The sequence below is a fragment of the Musca autumnalis genome, unplaced genomic scaffold, assembly GCF_047663935.1.
Source record: "Musca autumnalis isolate F117 unplaced genomic scaffold, ASM4766393v1 scaffold_4, whole genome shotgun sequence".
Lineage (NCBI taxonomy): Eukaryota > Metazoa > Arthropoda > Insecta > Diptera > Muscidae > Musca > Musca autumnalis.
The window spans coordinates 247,707,793-247,726,557 of record NW_027411977.1 but is presented as its reverse complement, the minus strand read 5'-3'; the positions used below and the strand labels follow the sequence as shown (position 1 = coordinate 247,726,557).

General features: G+C 37.0%; 1 protein-coding gene and 1 long non-coding RNA gene across 9 annotated transcripts; one reads left to right on the top strand and one right to left on the bottom strand.

Annotated features, from left to right (window-relative positions):
- The first annotated feature begins 1,664 nt into the window (after positions 1-1,664).
- On the top strand, positions 1,665-10,029 carry PlexB (plexin B). 8 transcript variants are annotated; one of them, XM_073986838.1, is made up of 3 exons: positions 1,665-1,948; positions 3,031-9,586; positions 9,653-10,029. In XM_073986838.1, the coding sequence occupies exon 2, from the start codon at positions 3,143-3,145 to the stop codon at positions 9,539-9,541; it is 6,399 nt and encodes a 2,132-aa protein (XP_073842939.1). In that variant the 5' UTR covers positions 1,665-1,948; positions 3,031-3,142; the 3' UTR covers positions 9,542-9,586; positions 9,653-10,029. The 8 variants fall into 8 exon arrangements, with proteins under 8 accessions (XP_073842939.1, XP_073842942.1, XP_073842944.1 ...); XM_073986841.1 differs by having other exon boundaries at positions 1,702-1,887; XM_073986843.1 differs by having other exon boundaries at positions 1,702-2,025.
- Positions 10,030-12,895: 2,866 nt separating this feature from the next.
- Positions 12,896-15,404, bottom strand: LOC141401321 (uncharacterized). The gene is made up of 2 exons (XR_012412312.1): positions 14,810-15,404; positions 12,896-14,407 (listed from the first exon to the last, which is right to left on the bottom strand). It is a non-coding gene; the product is annotated as an uncharacterized lncRNA (long non-coding RNA).
- Positions 15,405-18,765: the final 3,361 nt, after the last annotated feature.

Sequence of the window (18,765 nt, the reverse complement as noted above, 5' to 3'; positions counted from 1 at the left end):
CTCCATTTTTCAATATAAAAAGTACCTTACGATCTATTCTCAGACCTTATGAATCTACAAACAAAATTTTATCAAATTCGGTCCAGCCATTTCAGAAGATTTATATTTCGAACATCATTGTATACCTGAAAAGGTTTCTATATATATGTAGATATATATCTGAACCGATCAGAGCCAAATTTTCAGGACCTGATTCTAACCTGAACAGGATTTACCATATCAAATTTTAAAGCGATCGGATGCAAATTGTGACCTTTGTGGGACTTAAATATAAAATCGGATTAAATCGGATGAAACATATACATGAAAACTATATCTATATCTGAACCGATTCTTACCAAATTTTGCAGAAGTACTTTTATGCCCATTAAAAACATTGGAACGAAATTTGGTAGCTCTAGCTGCTTCCAGTGACTTGTTGCCTCAAAAACCTGTCGTTGGGCCCAATGTGACATGTTACGACAAATGAAATAAAACCAAATTTTTATATACATGTACTATATTGTCTGTCATTCATAAAATAACAGGAGTAAAAAGTTGCGTTTCCCCTCAAAATGTCCTTAATAAGAGTTTTTCTACACAAATGAATTTTTTTTTTTAAATCTGCGGGTATGTGGGGTTCTTGTATTGACTCAGATGTAAGTAAGTTCATGCTTAATCCATCCATCCATCCCAATGGAATAAAAAATTAATTTAGTCGATTATTTTTAGCACGAAAATATAAAAATATGTTAAATAAATACTTCAAAGTCTAATTAATAAAAATAATTTTAATAATCCCCATAGTATCAGTGTTGAGTGTAATTTTTGTTTGGGTGGAGCTGGTTTGCTTTTAAACTGTTCAGTTAGAGCTAAGTAGCATCTGTTTGTTGACCAATATTAGTTCAGTTCGAAAACCAAAAGTTTGTACAAATTTGTACAAACTTTTAAAAAATTGCTGTTCGATAACAAACTTGTTCAGTAACCCAATGATTACACATGCAAGTAACTTACAGACAGTTGTGTATACATATTATAGTCGAAACTTCAATTTTTTCGAACTGACACTTGCATGTGTAGACGTTCGGAAAAAAATTGAAGTTACTTTCAAAGCACTTACATTGATTACTGACAAGAAAATTTTGTCGGCAGTGAGGTTGTTAGTTGGTGTGGCAATGATTATGTGTGAGTGTATTTGTGTTTTTCGAACTGCCACTTGCATGTGTAAACGGGGGGTAAAAGAGAAATGAGAAATAGTTGCAAGTTCTTGCAAGAAGAAGACCTATTATTCTTCTCTTTATTTCAAAATTAACGGAATTAATAAAACTTGTGGTTTTTTTTACTAGTTGAGGAACAGAACAAATGTTAGCAAATGTTTCTCAACTCACGTCAGCAACATTTGTCGATAACGAAGTTCTCATGTAACAAAATAAATTGCAGTGACGATAATGCCGCGTTTCATTGTCCGTAAACAGAATGAATTAAAAAATATTTATATTAGAAAAAAATTAATAATTAAAACCGCTTTTAATATTTATATCTTTAATAATATTTATATCTTTATAACTGTAATAGCAAGAACCAATATTAAAAAAAATTAAAAATAGGTTCACTTTGGTGAATAAGTGGTTCATTAAAACTCCAGTTTCAGCATTATTGTGATTTTGACGCCGTCACCATATCTTACAACTCTCAAAGTATCGGCTCTGTGCTATTTTCTTTACTCCTTTTTTCAGTTTTTGCCATACGAGACGAGTTTTTAGTGCTTTTAAGAATTTACAAGTATTTTTTAAGAAAATATTTATTCTTTTAAGAAAAATAATTGCATACCCTATTTGTAATTAAAAAAACGAGTTATAAACGAATAAAAATTAACATAGAAACGAGTGTGTAATAAAAAATTTCTATGTAAGTTGTTGAAGAAAATTCTAAAAACCATTTTTTCGTCGATGTGCTCCTGTTTGTGTGTGTATGTGTGTGAGGGTTTGTACAACTCCTAAAACAACAACAACTGTGTCATATAATGTATCTTTTTCCCAGTACATAGTAAGCTTGGAATATTATAATGTTTATTAATTGATATTGAAGATGTTGTGTGTGTATCTTAATAAATTATACTTGAAAAAAAAATAGTATCTGTGTGTGTTGTGCCAATAAAATTCTTAGTAAACATTTTGTGTGTGCCGTGCCGCAATAATCGGTTTCTTATTTCATTATGTGGAAAGAATGAAAGAACAAACAACTACGGTCATATTTACATGTAAATCATGAAATTGAATCTCAGTTCATTAGCAGAGCAGGTAACAAAAGAAGTTGAGCCAGCGAGCCAGCCACATGTTATCTTTAAAAAATATGTTTATGATTCATAAATAAAAAGTAAGATTTGAACAAAATATATTATCGAAGCGGTTATTGTTGCAGTAATTTTGCAAAATTTGTTTATAAACAATTTTAATAACATCGATAGTTATACATGTCAAATGTAAACAAATCTGCCAACGTGAATAGAATACAAAGTAAGGCGTGAACAAGCGAAGCCGCCACTCAAGTAAATTGCATTATTGAGATGTGAACTAAAAATGTATTGACATTTCCATTTGATTTATAATTCTATTAAATATTAAAGTAAAAGTAAAAACATTGCAAGTTATTGTTTTGTTTTATTTTTTATAACATTTTGTTGTTTTTTACACATCTACCGGCGTCATTATCCACTACGAACTACGGTTTTTCCAATTGGTTATCGGTTACTCTCAAGTCTCTCATTATCTCACTATCCTTCTTTACACCATATTTCGGTCTTAGAGAACAAGTTACACACACAAGAGTGGTGCAAATAAGAGAAATATCTTTAATTTTTATTAATAAAAAATAAACAACAAATATAACAATAATTTTATTAGGCAAAACACACAAACATAAACAAAATGCACAGCGACAAATACAAGTGGTAATGAAAAAGAACTCAATTTGTGCAAAGAATTTAGCTTGTAAAAAGTTGTTCTCGTTTATAGTGCTCAGTCAATTTATGTGTACATATTTTATTTTTAGATGATGTGTGATGTGACTCCAAGAAGTTGTCTGCATCCCCATCGACTAACATCATCATCAAGATTATCGTCGTAAGCTTTGGATTCAACAAAAACAGCAGCACACACAAAACATGATGGTGGCCGTCCATCCAAATGTCTCACATTCTAATAACAGAAATGTTCATTTCGACAAGAATCCATCTTCATCAGCAGCACCAGCTAAGGACGAACACAATGCCATTAAAAGACATCATCGCAAGCGAAAACGAAAATCGCTTCCCTTCCGTTTGTTACTCTATGCCGTTTGCCTGCTGTGCCTGAGGCCATTCCAGCATGCAATTGGGGTGGTGGGTGCAGTAAGTCCCTCATCATCAGCATCATCGTCATCATTGTCGAAGAGCTCAAACTCGAATACAACAAATACTCAAGAAAATCAACAACAGTATTCTCATGCGGACATTGTGGCGCAGTTCACATTGCCGCAAGCAACAACGAATAATTTTCATTCAATGACCCAGTCTCCAACGGCTGCCACAAACTTTAAGAATACCACACTGGCTTCAACTCCGGCCACAAAGGGTGCGTCCAGGAACTATTTTACCCACTTGGCCTATGATAAAAAGCAGAATGTGTTCTATGCCGGAGCCACAAATAAAATTCTCCAACTCAATGAAAATCTGAGGGTTCTGAAGCAGGCCGTTACCGGTCCTCAGCGTGACTCTCCGCAGTGCCACGCCAGTGGTTGTTCAGAGGACGTTGAGACGTCATTAACGAATAATCATAACAAAATACTTATTGTCAGTTACGCCCAAGGCGGCATATTGATTGCCTGTGGCAGTGTAAGACAAGGAGCCTGTGATATTTACAATTTAAATCATTTCCCCAACAACCCACGATTCATCGAAATTCCCCTGGCAGCTAATGATGAATTTGCTTCCACATATGCCTTTATAGGCCCAGCAGAATACTCCTGGAAGAAGGAGGACATATTGTATGTAGGAACCACCTTCACTAATGTAGGTGACTATCGGCATGATGTGCCAGCAATTTCATCGCGCCGGCTGGCCGATTTGAACTACGCCGAATTCGAGATTAAACAGTCGATCATTAACATTGAAGTCAAGTATCGAGATCACTTTTTGGTCAATTATATTTATGGGTTTAACTCATCGGACTATGCCTATTTTGCCATTGTACAGAAACGTTCACATTTGGCGGAGGAGGCTGGTTACGTGACGCGTTTGGCACGTATTTGCATAACAGACTCCAATTATGACAGTTATACGGAGATAACCATACAATGTCTGGCTACACAAGATAATGAGGATTACAACATTCTGCGAGATGCCAAGATAACTGCCGCTGGCCAAAAATTGGCCCAACAAATGGGTATTAAGCGAGGAGATCACGTTTTGGTGGCTGCATTCTCACCCTCAAAAGACATTACCAATCAGCCAGATGACAGATCAGCATTATGCATTTATAGTTTAAAGGAAATCGAAGAAGCATTTAATGAGAATATCCATCTATGCTTTAATGGTACTGTTAAAGATCGCAATTTGGGCTATATATCTGGTACCATAGATGATGGTCGTTGCCCAAGGACTTCAGGAAATGTCTACAGCTTTTGCAATGTAGGCCTTAAGATTAGTGGAGTGGCACCCATAGCTGCTCATGCCTTATTCCACTTCGAAAATGTCTCGGTAACATCTGTATCGACAACCACAACGGGTCCTCATTCATTGGCATTTTTGGGAACCGAAGAGGGCTCAATAAAAAAGGTACTCCTTTCTGGAAATAATCCGGGAGAATACGATGAAATTATGGTGGATCCAGGCAATCGTATATTACAAGACACCATACTCTCGCCCAACAAAGACTTTATATACGTTTTATCCAAAAATAAGGTGACAAAAATGCGGATGGAACATTGTTCGCAGTACACAAATTGTACGTCTTGTTTAGAATCGCGGGATCCATTCTGTGGATGGTGTTCCTTGGAAAAGCATTGCACTGTGCGCTCTACTTGTCAGAAGGATACCTCGGCTGAACGTTGGCTTTCATTGGGTAGTGGACAACAGTGCATAGATTTCGAGTCAATTTTACCAGATAAGATACCCATAACTGAGGTGATGCAAGTACAGTTGGTAATACGAACCTTGCCTGAACATTACAGTGGTAAATACCGTTGCGTTTTTGGCAATTCTACACCCATTGATGCAGAGGTGTGGGAGAATGGCTTGGCTTGTATGACGCCGCCACCTGAGGAACGACCAGTGATACCCCCGAATATGGATCATGTGTCGGTCGCATTGTCAGTACGCAGCTCAGAGACCAACAAAGATTTCGTTTCCAGGTCCTTTACATTTTTTGATTGTTCGCGACACAACACCTGCCAGACATGTGTCCATAGTCCTTGGGATTGTAATTGGTGCATTTATGACAACAAGTGCATGCACAAAATGCAAAAATGTCGCAGTTTGGAAAAGGTTATAGCGCGGGAAAGTGAATGTCCTCACATGCGTCGTCAGCAAGAGCCTATCCTACTACCGGTGAAAGTGCCTAAGGAAATACGCTTTGAAATTGAAAACTTGCCCAAGCCGAAAAATGCAGCATATGGCTTCCTGTGCACAGTGCAAATAGAGGCCGCTCAAATGATGTTACCAGCACGCATTGAATCCAATCGCATTGTGGTGTGTGAAAAGACGCCGTATTTTTATGAGGCTAACACAAAAGAATATCAAGCAAGAGTTGATATCACCTGGAATCGACAACACTATATAGATACTGCTTATGTAACGCTCTACAAATGTGATGTATTGGGTTCACATCGAGAACATGCCGACTGTAGCCTGTGTGTGACCAGAGATTCCAAATATCAGTGTACCTGGTGTGGCAATACCTGTGCCTACAACGAGACCTGCCCCTCATCCTCGTTAGATCATGATTCATCTGCTACCTCCACCCTACCGTCTCTGCTGTCCTCTCCAGGCCATGGTTTGGGCTATCACAAATTCAGGGATTGTCCAAAACCAAGAATTGATATGATCAAGCCGTTATTTGGCCCCATCGAAGGTGGTACTCTCATTACCATAGAAGGCAGTAATTTGGGTATACGCGAAGAAGATGTTAGAGGTAAAATCTCAATCGGATCTGTCCCCTGTGAACTGGTAAATTATGAAATATCTGTAAAAATCGAATGTCGCACTGGAGCGGTTAGTCATGAATTAACAGCTCCTGTAAAAGTGTTTAATGAGGCAGGTTTTACGGAATCAAGTGTCCAGTTTCAATTCAAGGACATACAATTGACAGGACTAACACCGACAAGAGGTCCAAAATCTGGAGGCACACAAATTTCCCTCATTGGAAAGTATTTAAATATTGGCTCGAATATTAAGGCCTATTTAGATGAGTATGAGTGCCACATAAACATAACACAGGTTTCCTCATCTCGTCTGACATGCATCACCTCTGAGGCTACCCAGCCAGAACCTATACGAATGTTGCGCCTAATCGTAGATGGAGCAAATCGAACATATACTTGCCAAAATCCACCCCACCATCAACAGCAACCACAAAGACAACCATTTAGTTCAGTATACGATTCATTCCACAACAACTACAATTATTTATTACCCTCGCTGACAAGACCTTGTTCCATATTTAATTACACCCAAGATCCAACTATAATGGAGATTAAGCCATTGGTTAGTTTTGCCAGTGGTGGACGTCTTCTCACCGTTCATGGCATGTATTTGGACTCTATACAAAAACCTGAACTGGAGGTTTATTATGAAAATGAGCGCCTCAACAAAACATCATGTGTTGTAATTAACTCCAGTCAAATGGAATGTCCTTCTCCGACTGTGTCCAAACAATTTCTGGACTACAAAGTTATGGTGGAACAGCAAAGAGAACATGATTATAACCAGGCACCTGCAGCTGCTTCTTCAACGTCGACAGGGTATCATTTGATAAGAAAACGTAACAACTATCCCTACGGCAGTGACACGTCGGATATTTATAGCACAATAAGCACAAATGCCCGTTATCACGAAAGTAGCCTATATCAAGCCCAAGATGTGGCAGCATTTGTTAAGATAAGAGAGACGCAACTGAATCTCCAGTTGGGCTTCAACATGGATAATGTGCAGTGTGTACGTGATCTAAGTAAATATTTCCCCAGTTTACGTAGCACCATTGTCTACTTCCAAGATCCCAAATACCACCCATTCCCGGATAATTTGAAGCTGTACAAAGGCGATACGTTGGTTATTGAAGGAGAATTGCTGAATATTGCAGCAGATGAATCAGATGTCAATGTAACCATTGGTACTGCCCAATGCAATATAACCAGCCTAACAATGACACAGTTGTTGTGCACGCCACCAGAGAAACAACCTCCTGGAACCGATGAGAATAATGTGGCTCAATCCAATGACTTGCCTCTGGTGGTGGTGACAGTGGGACGTAATCTACGCTTTGTCATAGGCCACATAAAATACGATATACTTAAGCCCTTCACATTTTCCCATGCCATGTGGGTGATAATTTTCACCATTTTAATTGTACTTATTTTGCTTATAGCAGCCTTCTTCATATACCGTCGTAAATCCACTCAGGCTGAGCGTGAATATAAACGCATACAAATACAAATGATAACACTGGAGAGCAATGTACGTTCCGAGTGCAAGCAGGCATTTGCTGAGCTTCAAACCGATATGAGCGATCTCACGGCCGATCTAGAGACTACGGGCATACCCACTCTGGATCATGTCAATTACATTATGAAGGTCTTCTTCCCAGGCGTAACCGATCATCCCATACTCAATTCGCCAAAAATGCGTATGAACAACTTCCACACGAACTATGACACTGCCATGATCCAGTTCGAGCAATTGATTAGCAATAAGTATTTTGTACTGACCTTCATTGAAACTCTGGAAGCCCAGAAATCATTTAACATACGCGATAAGGTGAATGTGGCATCGTTGCTGATGATTGTGCTGATGAATAAAATGGAATATGCCACGGAGATACTGAAATGTCTACTGCTACGTTTGGTGGACAAGTCGGTGTGTAACAAATATCCCCAGCTGATGTTGCGCCGGACCGAGAGTGTTGTGGAGAAAATGTTAACCAATTTTATGGCCATTTGTATGTATGACTATTTGAAGGAGTATGCTGGATCAAGTCTCTTCTTGCTGTTCAAGGCCATCAAACATCAAATTGAAAAGGGGTTAGTGGATGCCATTACCCACGATGCCCGTTACTCTTTGTCCAAGGAGAAATTGCTTCACGAACAAATCCCTCACAATGTGGTCGTACTTAATATCATTCAGGATGATTTAGATGAGAAGGTGCAGTGTAAAGTTCTCGATTGGGATACTATAACGCAAGTGAAGTCAAAAATCTTGGATGCTCTTTTCAAGAACACACCATTTTCAATGAGACCATCAGTCCACGAGGTAGACTTGGAATGGCGCCATGGCCGTGATGGTCATCTTATATTGCAAGATGAGGATTTAACAACGAAAACTATAAATGGCTGGAAGCCTCTCAATACCCTGGCGCACTATGGTGTTAAAGAATCTGCCGTTATGAGTTTAGTGGCGCGTCAAAACGATTGCAACAACATGCCCTATGGCAAACAATATCAACCGCCCTACAATAATTTCTACTTCATCAACAATTCGCAATCCCACATTATCATGAACAATGATATTGAGTCCGGCCTGCAACAGCCACGGGTCTATCACTTAGTTAAGCCCATGTTGCCCGATCATTATATGAACATAAAAAATTCCGCCATATCGGGTGGTAATGGTTCCGCCACTGGCGAACCCATACACAAGACAATACCCGAGGTCTATTTGACCCGCCTCTTGGCAGCTAAAGGCACAGTACAAAAATTCGTGGATGACTTCTTTGCCACCATTCTAACAGTTAACGAAGAACTGCCGCCAGCAGTTAAATGGCTTTTTGATCTACTCGATGAGGCAGCCCGCCGCCACGACATCTACGATCCCGACATTGTGCATGCTTGGAAATCGAATAGTCTGCCGCTACGGTTTTGGGTGAATTTCATCAAAAATCCCGATTTTATTTTCGATGTAAATAAAACCGTGACCGTAGATGCCAGTCTCAGTGGCATAGCCCAGGCCTTTATGGATGCCTGTTCAACAACCGAACATCGTTTGGGCAAAGATTCACCCTCCAATAAATTATTATTTGCTAAGGATATACCACAGTATCGGAAAATGGTTAAACAGTTTTACAGTGATGTAGCACGCCTGCCACAAATTAGCGACATGGAAATGAGTGCCGCCATGCATCATCTATCGATACAACAGAACGATGAATTCGATACCATAGCAGCGCTCAAGGAACTGTACATATACGTTACCAAATATAATGAACAGATAACGGATGCCTTAGAAAATGATATTAATTGTAAGAAAATGTATCTGGCCCACAAATTGAAGAATGTTGCATTTACCCTGGATGGTGATGAGACATCAGCTTGCTGACACTCATTGGAGGATACAGACTTGATATTAAATAAATTATGGAATGTAAGGAATATTAACGATAATATATTTAAATAAATCTTGAATGATAATTATTTTGTGGTCTTTCAGGTGATGTGACTTTCCAAAATCCCAAGCGTTTGATGTTCAATGTATGCTGCGGATGTGGAGAGATGAACGAAAGAAATGATTAAGAATAAGAATGAAGCAAGGAGCGGAGTTTAGTGCGAGCCAGCATGAATTTTACAAATGAATCTTAAACATAAAGAAAAAGAAGAAATCGAAGTTGAGGATTAAGATTAAGAATGAAACATAAAACAAGCCATTATGTATTTACAGTAGTCGACTTCCTATAAATATTTTAGGAAAAACACACATACACACAACAACAAAAAAACCACAAACAACAAAATTACATTTATTTTTTCAGTTCGCCAAACTTATAGACTGCATAAAATGACTTTTCAAATAAAAAATTATTTGTGCAATTGATGTTTGCTATGATTATTATGATACTTTATCGAGGGATGGATTATAGATGATTTCGAGCTGGGAATATTGGATATGTAGTAGAAGGAGGAAGTAGAAAGAAGAATAGATTTATTTGGAAATGTGGCAAGATGGTTTGTGGCACATGTATGAAAACCTGAATATTGAAAATATCTTGAAAGTATTTTGTGGTAAGTCATTACCTTTCATTTATTTGTGATTTATACACAACTTTAATGATGATTTCTACCATATATTACTTCAGTATTTTACTCTTGTCATTTGCAAACCCCGTGTTAAAGAGTTTCTATGTAAAACTGACTTTTATTTCCACATGGTTTTTGTTTAAGCATCCGTGGAAGTCAAGTAACTCGTGGCAATGAACTGTGTTGTTGCAAGTAATTCTTAGCATTTCGCCCACCCCAATTTTTCACCACATTTGTTTTCCCCTATTTCTTTAAAAAATATTTACACACATAACCCTAGACAACAATGACACATAGAAGTGAATATCCCCACAGAGATTATAATACAACACGAGGGTGTTTTTGTAGTACAAATATACACGTGACATATCTATATGGATGAAAGTCATACCTATTTGTAAATATTTCCTTTCCCTAAGGCGATTTAATTTCGCAAGGAAACCTAGTCCTGTTTAGGAATCTCTTATTAGTATGTAATATGAAGTAGATACATACATATGTAAAAACTGTATATTAGAATGGGTTATAGGCAAATGTGTTGTTGTGACTTGGGTAAAAAAATCTCGAACGGAGCTGGTGAAGTGTCTTGGGGCATTTATAGATGAACAGACGGGAATTGTATTTGTAGAAGTCCGTCTAGAATCTAAGAACAACTTTGGTTAAACAGTTGTCGCGTATCGTTGTCGGAGTAGGTTAAATTCGTTCCCGACCAGAGAATCAGCTTGAGTTATATCAAAGTCTTGTCAATACTGCGGTGAATGAAGTAATTTGCTGTATTTGCTACCTCAAACATGTAGGTTTCCCCATGGACTATCTTCATATACTGGCACCTACAAGTTCGAACCACTAATAGAGACATTTTTCTCAGTCAAAATACTCAGACAATACGGTTTTGATTTCATTGGGGGAATATGCTACTGCCACAAATGAGTTTTTCTGATCAGTTACTTATAAATGAGTTCAGAAATTAGTATTGATACATTTTGTAAGTCTGCCATGCTGCTGAGTGGGTTCCGGTTTGAATCTGAGGATCACTTGGAAAACTGTTGCTAACAACTGAAATAAAAAGGTAATTATAACAAATGTATGTATTTTGAATATAATGTATAATCATGATGCAATTAATGGGGTGAACCAGAAACTACAACACCAAGACTATTAGGATTGAAAGTACTTCCAGTTTGTCATAATTTTTGTTCACGTTTTCGTACGATTAATTCACAATAACAATGGATTTGACACAATTGATGAATTTCCATGAAACTAATGGGTCGATTCCGTATTGCGACGCGAGTCGCCCGACGACGTCAAATTCTGTCGCCATAAAGTTCATTTTCCGGCGACAACAAATTAGCTGTCGCTGTGCATTTTTACAAACGAATAAAAACGAAAAATTTAAACGTAAGTAAGATTTTCATTTATTTTAAGTGAATTTATTTAATATTATATATGTTTTTTGGTGTTTCAAAAATTACTACAAAACAGCAATTTGAAATGATGCTTGAAAAAAATGGAAGCCCACACAAACGTAGCCCGTGGAGCCAGACTTTTTGGCGAAACTAAAGCCACTTTTGATGAGGTGTGGTAGGATGTTGTGGAGCAATTAAATAGTTGTGTGCGTACACCAGATGAATGGTACAGAGTATGAACTCATTTTAAATCCAAACTAAAGAAAAAAATGTATTAAAATAACAACATTACAGCTACAGGAGGTGGAACATCACAAGAAATATCTTTGTCGTCGATGGAGCAAGCGGTAGCAGACTTACTGCCAATTAATATGGTTTCAAATCCTGCAGGTGCGATCTACGGAATTGAAAAGACATGGGATAATAATAACAGTGAAATTGGACAATCTGCTGAAGTAGAAATGCATCCGACAACGCCCGGGAAATTTGTTTTTGAATAAAAATAGTTTTTATTTGGACGCTTTTCCTCTTCTGTTAATTTGGAAATAATCCAAATTTTACACAGTTTTTGCTCTATTAACTCCAGAACTTCACTTAATACCTTTGACAATGTGGGCTGAGCCATCCCGAGGTTAATATCATTAAACAAAAAAACATTGTTCCACAACATCCCATACGGGACAAGGGAGACTTCTCTCATATCAATGAGTGCACCCCGATTCATATTTAGCTCAATGATATGGGACCTACTTTTTATCGCCGAGTCCGAACGGCGTGTCCTAAGACACCACTTATAGAGAAGTTTTTCAAGGCTGAAATACTCAGGAAATGTCGCCAACATTACTGAGGGGTATTTTGCCACCGTTGAAAAATGTTTGGTGTTGCCTGGCCGGGGAATCGAACCACCGACCTTCTGCGTGCAAGGCGGGCGTGCATACCGTTGCACCACGGTGGCACCCAAATATATCATTGCCATGGGATTTTTGAAAGCTTCCTTCTGCAAAAAAAATCGTAAAGCAGCACACACTTTAAGGAGTGGCTGTATTGCTGTTGATCTGTGCGTTTTTTAAGTCATTTTTTAATGCCTCTACTATATAAATAACAGCGTCCTTTGGAAGCCGAAAATAGGCTTTAAACTTAAAAAATTAACAATTATTTTGATGAATGTTGGAAACATACTCACAATACTGATGGCAATTTTAAAAGATTCGATTTATCTCTTAAGTGTCGCCTGATAGATGCTACGTTAACTATCAGCCCAATTATGAACGGCATCTCACCGTGAGTTTTCTCTTTCTCGCCTCCTCCCCTATTATAAACATCATATCGCCGTGAGTGCTGTTATGTTCTCACTCTTCCCTTATTATAAACAACAAGAGGGTAAGCAAAACTCACGTTCGTGAAAAAATTAGCTATTACAAATGTAAAAAAAGTGAGAAAAAGAGGCAAATTTGTGCTGAAATTTCTCACTACCGAAATCAAAGTGAGTTGAACAAAAAAATTTAAGTGTGGTCATTTATTTTAAAAAATACGAATATTTTGTATCTGTAATGATAATTAATTGTATTTTAGGTTGAAAGCAACAAAAAATAATAATTAGAAATTTTTTATGTTTTGAGTTTATTGTTGACCTTTGGACGCTTTTTTCTTTGGTTTTAATTTTGGCTTGAGGTCAACTTAAGAATTAAAATTTTTTTGTTTTTATTCTTATAAAAAGAAAGAAATATCATTGTTATTATAAATTTCTACCATATTGTTTATAGTTGCATAAAACAAATGTTCTTGTTTTTGAAAGCCAATCCCTGAGGATGACCATCAAAGATGGTTGAAATATTGGAAATGGAATAGATTCTACCTTATTGTGATAAGAGTTTCTTTATATTTTTAATCGCAATATGTTTTCGACAAAAACAAATATTAGGACATTTACCGCTAACATTTTTTCAGAGTTCTTTACGAATTCGGTCTGAATCTTTGAATTCTTTCAGAATTTGGTAAAAAATTGGGTCTAACTTCAGTTCCAAGAATGGGATGTAACTATCCACTGAAGTTAAATGACTAGGTTTGGCATCGCACCTTTAAAAGACGAAGAGTGCTATGCATGGTGCTATCAACATTTGCCCTATAAGAATTTAGACGACTGCAATATCCCGAGTATAGTTGAGCAAAAACTACTCTGGTTTGTGGTGGACTTTATTCACACTATATTTGTTTACATTAGAAACTGCGACTATGTGAAAGCTATACAAACCTACTTGAAATGCTTGTTGATCAAGGGGTTCTCTCCTGTATCGTTGGGCTTTCCTCTCTAGAAAGTGAAGATCATTCTTGATGGACCTAGTGTGTCGGGCCAACCTACTAGATGGTGATTGGGATGGCTCTCACGGTAACGCCCAAGCAAGTACTGTAACTAAAGCGTTCCCCGTTTTCAGGTATGGACAGATCAAAAAGGTGCATACTGTATAAAGCGGTTCACAAATATACAAGGACCCAATCTGGAGCAACCCATGTCTGCGATTGTTGTTCCTAGAGAGAGTAATGTACACGATTTGGAACTTTTGGGGTCGCAGTCTTGGAAAAAATGGGTGCTGGTGCTAAAAAGATGACATGTCCAATCACTTGCCCTCAAGCTTGAATAGAATCAAATATTTTGATGGAATATAAGTCCAGACCGTTGCCCCAAAAAGATCCAAACCATTTTGAGATCTTAATCACGTCATCGTCGATAACCCAGTGGAATGGTATCTACACCAAGCAATTTCCTGGAATAGTATTTTAAGTACCGGTTGTTATATGCCATGAACAAAAAAAAATTGGGCATATCTTTCCTTTACCGACCCACCGCAGAAAATTATGAAAAAATTACCACAGATAGTGCTTTTCATGCCGATTCCAACAATGTATTTCTTTTGTTGGGGAAATGTATACTTACCGAGATATAGGCCTCCGAAGTTCCGAAAATTCCCTTGTTTACTTGGGAAAAAATTTACGATTTAAAAAAAAGTTTGTTCGCGTAGCCGAAATTCGCTCCTGTCCATAGGAGAAAGTCTTAAATCCCCGGCCGAAGGCCGGCTACTTAAGAATACTTGCGATTTAAAACAAAATTTTTTGATTTTTTCTGCGAAGGGTCGGTAAAGGAAATTTGTTCCAAAAATTGGAATTACAATTGAAATTTATTGAAATTGTATTTAAAATTCATTAAATTGGTTTAAGTGTTGAAGAAAGCATTAGGAATTATACTTAGCATTCATAGAATTGGTTCTTATACTGGAGAAAATATCGGATGTTTCACGAATTGTATTTACAATTCTTGGAATTGGCTAAATGCTGAACCTCATTTGAACCAATCATTGATCTCCTGTGATGTCCTAACATCGCTGGTACAGCTTCCACTCCATTTCCTTGGTATTCCTCAGAACTTGCAATTTCTGTTATCACCCAAAATGCAACATTAAACATTTACTTATTGTAGCCATTTAATGACGTTTTTAAACGACATTTGTTCACTTTTTTACGATTTTCCAATAAATTTCACGAATTCTTCAGTGTAAATAAACAATTTTCACATATCTGTCAAAACAAAAGAACAGCTGTTACAGATGTTGCCATGTTGTTTCAATGTTGTATTTTCTTTTACCAATATTCATGTTCTTTTACAGTGGATTTTTAATAACCGACATTTTTCTTGCTAGAAATGTTTACTAATTTGAAAATTTATTAACTTTTTATGCAAAAAATAAGAATTTAATAATCCAAAAGTTATTTGTGCAAAAAATGATGGTATGGTAACACAAATTATTATTTCAAGGGTTCACAAGTCGCGCCATTATTTTCCATTTTCCGACTTGTCAACCCTTGTTCACTTTTTGTGCTCCTCCCTGCCCAATCGTAATAGCTCGAGCAGGTGAAAGTGAACTGCAACTCACTTGTGAGTAGCTCCCTACGTGAAGATTCATAATCGCTATGTATATTTTCTTCACTATCGCCAAGAAATAGTTCCACTGAGCTTATCATTTTAGAAAACTATTACTTTTGTGTACAACTTGCTCTGATATTTTTTTCTGATTTATTCAAATCAAAACAAAAAACGCTCCGCTACATCACCGATAACTTGTTATCGACGATTATTTTCTATCGCTTTACGTAGTACATTTTTTAAATTTTGTCGCAGAGACGATTACGACGCGACATGACTCGCGTCGCAATACGGAATCGACCCATAAATTGTAATTAATTTCGCTTTTCCCATCCTACTTTTTAGCTCCTGTGAGGTTACCAAAAATCAAGATTAATATCGCCCATATAAATTGTAATGTCAAATCAACATGAGCATGAACACTAATCTAAGGGCACCACACATTATGGAAATATGTATTTACAGTGCTGCTCAAAACATTTGCTACTGGAATGACTACTTCGCTTCTTATATAGTTTTCAGGTAATTTATGGATTTGAAATGCAAATATTTTTGTAGGTTGATTGTTTATTGATCCCTTTTATAGATTTAAAAAATAATTGACAATAATTGCACTTATTTTACAAAAAATATACAAAACAAAGCTCGGAACTCACTTTTGGTCCTGCTCAAAACATTTGCAACTGTGAAAATTTGATTCAAAATCTGAGGAAATTATTTTTGTTTTGATTATATATTGTGAGTTAAAGCTTTTATTTATTATCTGGACACCTCATAAAGTTATGCAGTTAACTAAATTAATTAATATTCCCTTTTGGATTCCTTTCTCTTAAGGATAATTGTTAAATACCAAGGTTTTATTCGATATTTAATAGTGAAGAGTCCATTTTAGGTCCCGGAACCTCCAATATGAAGTATTTTTTTTTTTTAATTTGCCTATATTGGTACATGTATTCCTCATGAAAGCTTTTTAACTCTTTCTTCTGACTAAAAACAAGCCAATCAACACAAAAAACTCATCAAAAATTAAGTAATAGATATTCGAACCACGGAGTTGCAAATGTTTTGAGCAGGCTAAAACACCTGATCTTCCGATATTTTACACATTTCTGTAACATAAGTGCTAAAAAATGAATAATCATTTTTAAACCTTGAAATGTAGGGTCAATAAAGAATCAAATTACAAAAATAAATATGCATATTTCAAAACACAAAATGTCCCTAAAAAGTATTTTAAATGTGATATAGGCATCTAAGTTGCAAATGTTTTGAACAGCACTGTATGTGTGTGTCTAGTCTAATAAGCATTAAGATCCCAACGGTGAAATACTATAAATTTAGCACATCTTTGTCTAACAAAAGGTAAATACGGAAAATTATTATTTCATTATATTTCTTTATTATATATTCATCATAACATGCTTGCTTATTATTTCAATTATCATCACACATAAACTAAATAACTAGAGGGATTATATACTAACACCCTGAAGAGCCTACCCCCAACCATACAAATTCACAATCAGCAGGTATATTACCCTCCGTGTAATTTGGAACAAAACCATAACTAACTGTAACTGTGATTTTATGATATTATAAATGCTTGCTGGCATATTTCTCCAAGGCATAAAACACCACAGAAGAATCCACCCACCAACCCTTTTGTAAAAAACGACACATGCGACCGGCAAATGTAAAAGGAAAAAGCCCCCCATCTATATTAATTGTGTGCGGACATAGGTACGAAAAAACGTCTGCACACAACGCAGATAATGTTGTCGGAGGGAATAAAAGAAACACTCTAAGGAGAAAAAAATATATGATAGAATACACCTTCGTTAGCTACAGCAGCCGTGTTGAGTCGGTCAGAGGCAACGACATTAGTAATGGGTGGTACATGAAAGGAAAACAAACAATACAAGTTTCACAGAGACTACAGATGTTTGAATCATCTTGCCATCAAACAACAATTGATGGGGAACGCAATACATTTTCATTTTGTATGGTTTTGGAGAAAAAATACTGTCTAAGTCATCAAAGTTATGCCCGCAAATTGCGTCGAAATATGGAGAAAAACTTGGACTGAAGGCAAAATTGGACCGAAGAATATAATATCGGTGCTTAATTGTATGCTGATGTCCTTTTATTGAAATTGTTGTGATGGGTGTTTGGAATTGAATTGCGACTTTTAAAAACCATCAGTCAAAGTGACTTAAGGTAAGGTCACATTAGGCAAATATTTGCTCCAGTGACCGGCAGTTTGCGCTTACTGAGAGCAAGTAAGCTTAAATAATGCATTGAAAACTATGTTCACTTGCTCTCAGTAAGCCCACACTGCCGGTTGTTGGAGCAAATATTTACTTAATGGGACCTTACCTTTAGACTTGTGGGTTCGATAATTGTATACTAAGAACCTTGTCGGCATTTTAGAACTCAAAGGCTCTATACCTTCAGCCTTACGATGTTTCTCATAATATTTCTTCCAGACATAGGTCAGAGCCGAATATGGATTATATCGGTCAACTCTTTGGGGTACATCCCACACAAAATTTCAAAAAATTTCGTGTATTTTACGGACATGACCCGGATCGTTTTGATACATGCAAAGGCACAGCTCTCAGCCTTTAGGCTTACGAGGGTCTAAACACTTTCATACCAAAATGTGCCTCATCGAACGAAATCCGTTTCAGGCAATTTGGAGCCGATTTAGTCATGTCCGGTTACTCTGGAACGGATCAACCGATTGAGTCAAAAAATTGGGCTTAGGCGGGCCATATCGGTCCACTCCTTCGGATACGACCCACATAAAGTTTTCAAATTTTAGGCTGCAAAAAAACATTCTTTGACATTTATTTTTTAAGTTTATGTCTATCAAATGTTGGCCGCGTCTAGACGGTTTGTCCTTACTTACTACTTAGCTGGTCCATTACAGAACATTTGTTCCATAGACCGAACTAAGAAAAGATCTCCAATTCTCTCTATTTGTTGCTTCGCACTCTGGAATACCGCGCCTTTTCATCTCATCATCCACTTGTTTGCGCCATCTATTCCTTGGCCTTCCAATTCTGCGTGCACCGCCAAGCGGTTCGTATTTATACGCCTTTTTAGCGGGTTCATCATCGCTCATTCTTATGATATGGCCTAGCCAACGCAATCGCTGCATCTCGATACGTTTAACAATATTGATGTCGTTGTATAGCAGAT